The sequence below is a fragment of the Cicer arietinum genome, chromosome 4 (assembly GCF_000331145.2).
Source record: "Cicer arietinum cultivar CDC Frontier isolate Library 1 chromosome 4, Cicar.CDCFrontier_v2.0, whole genome shotgun sequence".
NCBI lineage: Eukaryota > Viridiplantae > Streptophyta > Magnoliopsida > Fabales > Fabaceae > Cicer > Cicer arietinum.
The window spans coordinates 10,901,274-10,907,403 of NC_021163.2; the positions used below are offsets into that span (position 1 = coordinate 10,901,274).

Sequence of the window (6,130 nt, forward strand, 5' to 3'; positions counted from 1 at the left end):
TTTTTGTCTAGTGGTGGGTTTAGTACATGAGGTTAATATCGAGTTAACTATTCATTTTATCACTATATCTGAAAAGCTGTGTGTGGGGGAAAAGATCGAAAATAAGCTAAAAAAAAATTTGAAAAAAAGAAAATTACATAAATAAATTAGTTGGGTGTATAGTTTAAGAAGCTTTTATAAATTTTGTTTGAAGTCTTGGTTTCTTGGTTGATTGCGACGTTTATTTATTTATCGACATTCATAATGTTTGACTATGAGCTTTATGGATAACTATAGGGTTTAATTATTCAGTATTTGAATTGGAATGCGAGATATTTATAGTAAATATTTAGTTTCATCTTATATCTGCATCATAACTTTTGATGTGGTCTCAAAGTGTATTCACTTTTTTTTTTCTTCTATATTCGGAAACCACCTTATTCATTTCCCCCCCATTTTATGTAAAATCCAAGCAGTAGGAGGAATATGAAGCAATTTTTATTTTATATGATAATGGAAAAAGTTTAGGTGACTTTAAAAGTGGGCCAAATGGTCATAATTTAGATGATGTCAACGGAGCACTTAAAATTTAAAGCTACTCAAAAGTCGTGCATAAACAGCTTCAATTACTTAAATAAAAATATAGCTACAAAAACAAAAAAGTAATAACAGTATAAAAGATGGTCAGAGTTCAAAAGTCATGAAAGGAGAATGTTTCAATCATTCAAAACCACTGATAGCACCTTGTTTCATGTTTCAGATACATCTCCCTAAATCATGTGATTGAGACATAAATTAATATAAATTTCAATTAATAAAAGAAAGTGATATAAAGAATGAGTTAGAAAGAAGTGCGTTGTTAACATAATTCTTTAAATTTAATATTAGATTATAAAATCCAAATCACTTAAATACAGCTATAATAGAGAAGTTATAATAGTATGATGTTAAGAAAAAGTTCATTTGAGAATTGAAAAGTCAAGAGTTCAATTATTCTAAATTGTTGTCGTGACCTCTAATAGAAAATTGATTATCATAAATAGATAATTTGATTAGCTAATAACAACAATAAAGAAAATAACAATCCACAATGTAGTGGTCCTTAAAATTTGAATGGTCATTCCATTCCCCCAAGAATGTAATAGATGCATCAGTTTAGGCATTCTCATAAGCTATTTTTGAGTTACATACACTGTTCTGTTGAATCATCGTTCCAGTATCAACAAGAAAACAACAAACATGATGCTATGTTGCTGCTATCCACTACAAAACACAACAGTTTACATTTCAAACAACAAGCAGAACTACCTCTGTAAAACAAAGACCATCCGAACCACCAATCCTTGTGAAACTGCCTACTTCAAATACAGTAACACAAATTACCAGCCAAATATGCTAAAACATATGTAGAAAACAAAGTAAAATTGTCTCCGCCACACGGTGTGTAAGGCAATCAGCTCTCAGGCATTCTCATCTGCGCCACTTCTGTTGGTGGTCTTAGTGTGCAAACCATTTCTCTTGTTTTACCAAAGTATACCTGTAATTTGCAATAGCATACAGATTGTTGACAAGACGAAGTACATTTTGCCTTCTAGTTTGAAATGCCAGAGCTATGAAGGAACCAGTTACTAAATTTGAATACAAGAAATATGTAGTTAAATCGTGAATCCTTTAATCAAGAAGTACCTGATCAAGTGAGTTCCTCAGCTTACTCTCCATTTCTTCAATCATCCTTCCCATGTTACAAAGATGTCCTTCAGCAACAGATAGCTTCATACTCATCTAAAATATCAAGAAAAGATTATTTAGGATTTTTTTATTTAAGAAAAAACAAAACATAAAGCTGACACAAGGTAGAAAGAAAGCATATCATACATATACAAAATACTCATATATTAAGGATATAGGTGGATTTTCTAAATATTGTCATAAACAGACCCTTAATTATCAGTAAGAAGCTTTCTGATTTGTCATTAGCCAGTATGTTCTCTGGTTGTTCTTTCAAGTACATTTTTAAATGTCAAAAGATCTCATTGCCAAATGATAGATGCCTATTTCACTTAAGGCTAACTTTTTGGTATTTAATGTACATCTCCTCAATCATTCTTCACACCACCTAATATCAATATCTGCCACATCTCTACCAAATAAAATTGTACAGACAACAATTTACCAAATGTTCACCGGATCAATTGATGGAGAATAATGTTCAATTTTAATTGGATTAATAAATTGTTAATGAATTAGGAATAGTAGGGATTAGGGAATATACTTATTGCGAGACTTCTGTTTAGAGTCGGATATATTTGTGTAGATAGATAGAAAACAGGCTTTCAGTTTCTTTTTACCATTCTGTTGTCTTCTGTATGAATGTACAGAATGTACATTTGAGTTTATTTTTCCTTCAGATTTCATCTGTTCATTATTTAAATCCTGGAATCAAGCTTATTGATTCTACAGTTGTGATGTCGGAAACATCTGCAATTGTTATCATAAATCACTTTTATTAAGATGTTGGGATCTTTACCTTCACAAGCTTATTTGGAGGTTACGTTTATTAAGCCAACTAAACATGCAATAGTAAATACACTGAGTCGCTAACTTAATAAAGAAACACAATTTATAAAGTGCAGGTTCTTACAGACCAAAACTACAATGTAAACAATGTTAGCCTGCTTAAACTGGTAAAATAGAAACATACACACTAGGACAAAGGTGAAAACCTGCCTGAAAATATCAAATGCGGGGAGACTTGATTAATACTTAGCAATTAGCACATAATTGTGAGTAGTGAAGAGTATTTAAGGCAATGCTTAAAAAGCATATCGGTAGCCTGTTATTTAGAATTTATTGAACATTTTTCCTTGATTGAGCAAGATAAGATTCAAAGCTTTCACCCCTAAAGCCAATTGAAGGTTTAAAGTTGTCCAGTGTTTAGAGGCACTTATTACATGAACGACCAACCTAATATCCCCAATTATATGGTTACACTTACATACTTATTGGGTTTACTGCCCTTCTAAAGATTGGTGCAATATATGTGGATTCATCAAACAACAATCATATAATTCAATCAATAAAATTGCATTGTTCATGATGTGCCTTCTTGAGAAAGAAAGAAATCAAACATAACATAAATTGTTCAACAAACGATAAAATTTTCAAGATGAGAGACGCACCTGACGTCTAATTGATCCAGACAAACTAAAAGTTCCTGACGACTCATTATTTGTAGTCAAAGTCAACATAACTGTACTGGTCAGCCGATAATTGGTGATTTCTTCTTCCTCTGGTCCCACCTATATTAACATTAAAGAGCATGATAAGAATTTCTGAAATCATTGCAAGAAAAGAAGCTGAAAAACTAGAACTAAAGTGTTATAGTTTTCCAATTGAGTAAAGGTCATCATGCTGATGTTTTTATCAATGGTTGGTGTTCAAAACAAAGGCACTTTACCTCAATAACATGTATGGCATCCCACGCTCCTTCCTCTAGATATCCCCGTCGACCTTGCCCTGTCTTTGAGCCATCTTCAATCATGAAATTAGAAACAATCGCATGATTAGAAAAAAGGTCAAAAAGATGAGAAGTGTTTTCCAATTTCACTATAGACTGCTCAAATAACAAGTTTACCTTTCTTTATTAGAAAGCAAGCTACGAAACCTTCATTTTCATCTTCCCACATATAAACTGATGAAATGCCACCTTCATAATATCTATGACATTATCCATTAATGGTTGAATATTGTCTTAAAACTAAATAGCTAAATAACTATATTCAGATAGATAGCAAGAAGAGAAAAAAGGATGCTCCATCATCAAGTGATTTTCTTTGAAACAAAACAAATTCCAAAATAAGGCAATAAGACATCAGGTAGAAAGGTGCCCTAGTTTGATTTGACCTCTGAAAAGCGCATAAGCTCAAAAGATAAAGTAAGTAAAGAACCTCACTGGTCACGATATATAGCAAATATCTCATTTGCTTCAATTTCAAGCTTCCTCAACTTTGAAGAAGGAAGCGACCCATCTTCTAATGGTGGATGGTATTTATTCGACCAAGGTGATCTGCGGAAAGATATGATAAAACAATAAGTTTAATCCTGTCTTTCCTTAAATTTTGAGCACATAAAAAGAGGAAAACAAATAGGACACTGATAAGAAATAAATAATGGATTTGTCCATAGGAACTGAACTACTTAGAAATAAATGTTTGTTCCAGTCTCTACCAAGATCAAGTTTTTCATAAACTATAACATTAATATAATCAATATAATATATGCTTCAATGTTAGTCTAAATATAAGTAAATACATTGAAGTTTATTTTAGATGTTAAAACATGGAATTAATCATATATTTTAAAGTAAAAAATCTTCCTGCACTCTCTCTCTTTCATAGATATTTTCATGCAACTCACGGGCACTACCAACTTGCTATATCTTAACTTCATATATAAAAACATAAATAAACCGCAGCAACTAAACCTTCTTCCACAAAGTGGTGGTGTTAGATGTATTAATCAGACAACAACACAACTCTCTGTCATGTATTAAGTTCACAGATAGATCATTTACTTGTAAATCTCTCTTAATGGTTTGACTTAGAACTTTTCTTAGTCTCCTCAACCTCTATCTATTGGACTATCACCCATTTGGTCAATCCTTCTTACTGATACTTCTACAGGTCTTTTCACATCCTCAACCATAGTTTCTACTACAAGAGCTACCTCATTTTTCTTTCTATGAATTATATTTCCAATCTTGTCTTGCGTAACTACTCATCTATCGTAACATTCTTAACTCTACGACAATGAATCTACTTTCTTGGCTTTTGACTACTTAATGTTTAGTCTCATACAACATCGCAGCTTGCAGTTAGCAAAATTTCCCTTTAAGTTTGGGTGGTAATTTTCTATCACAAATCATACCTAAAACATTCCTCCATGTAATCCAATCTGCTCGAGTCATATGGTTGACATCTCCTCCATCTCATTCATTTTGTATAATGTACCCAAGGTACTTACATGAGACTTGTGGTATTGTGTATTCTCCAATTTTTATCTCTAAGGTGGGATTTGTGTGTTCCCAAGTCTTGTCTCCATATCTCTAACTTTTCATTAAGTTATTTATTCTCTTGCAAGTTGCAACTAGGACAGTAAGACTATTCCCAAAAGTATGAAGACGCCGTCTTTTGAATATGTTCAGTAAGCACATCTAGTATCAAAATAAAACGAAAAGAGCTCAAAGTTTACCCTTGATGCACACATATAGGACAATCCACCTTGCGTTCTTACAGTAGTCGTGAATCACGATCCCTTCATACATGTCTTATACTGCTCAAATAAAAGCAATCTAAACTCTCTAGATCCTTTCATAAAACCTCTCCAGGTACTCGATGTGTCTTTCCCAAATCAATGAAAACCCTATGTGGGTCTTTTTTTAAATCCTTCAATCTATCAGTCTTTGTAGCAAATATACAGCTTCCATGAATTGATCCCCCCAATAAAAAACCAAATTAATTTTATATAATGAAAGTTTCCTGTCTTAAAATATGCTTAATTCCAAAGCTTCCTAGTATAACTTGGTGAGTTTATCATAACTCATGTCAATATTGCAAGTTTAAAACAGTACCAAACATAGTCTGATATCTTATTAGTTGTTAAATTTATACTGTATGCGTCACTGAGTGGTAATTCCAATAAAAAAAAACAATGCAATTAAACTTCATAAAGTAAGAGTTTGATTATTAAGATACAGAAACACGATCAATCGGCTATAAATGGTTAAAAAAAAACTATGCATATGACAACGACCATAAACAACATTTATATAGAGATAATAATGATAAACCTGTAAGAGTCTGCATCTCTGTTATATTCACACAATATGAACTCCTTCCCACAGTCCACATCGCACAAAACCTGTTTTGTGACTAACAATTTGATTATTATATAACAAAAAATAAAAATTAAACTTTTTGAACACATTAAAAAAGAGAACAAATTTTCTGTACTTTTGTACCTCCAATTTATGAGTAGGTAAACATGGTATAAAAAGAGCGAAAAGCAATGCAATTGCAAAGAGGAAGAGGGAAAATGTATAGAGAGAGAGAGACCTGGAGGGGTTGATCGACTTGAGAGAGGAGATCGGAAG

At 32.2% G+C, this 6,130-nt stretch overlaps 1 protein-coding gene across 1 annotated transcript in view; it reads right to left on the reverse strand.

The window, feature by feature from the left end:
• Positions 1-1,081: 1,081 nt before the first annotated feature.
• LOC101502862 (F-actin-capping protein subunit beta) overlaps positions 1,082-6,130 on the reverse strand; it is a 5,297-nt gene continuing 248 nt past the window's right edge. Inside the window, exons 2-9 of the mRNA XM_073367497.1 lie at positions 6,093-6,130; positions 5,828-5,898; positions 3,932-4,045; positions 3,614-3,696; positions 3,437-3,510; positions 3,159-3,278; positions 1,666-1,761; positions 1,082-1,516 (exon numbers count right to left, since the gene is read on the reverse strand). The exon at positions 6,093-6,130 is cut by the window's right edge and continues 4 nt beyond it. Coding sequence (XP_073223598.1) covers positions 1,433-1,516; positions 1,666-1,761; positions 3,159-3,278; positions 3,437-3,510; positions 3,614-3,696; positions 3,932-4,045; positions 5,828-5,898; positions 6,093-6,130 — 680 coding nt within the window. The 3' untranslated portion in view covers positions 1,082-1,432. The remainder of the gene's footprint in view (positions 1,517-1,665; positions 1,762-3,158; positions 3,279-3,436; positions 3,511-3,613; positions 3,697-3,931; positions 4,046-5,827; positions 5,899-6,092) is intronic.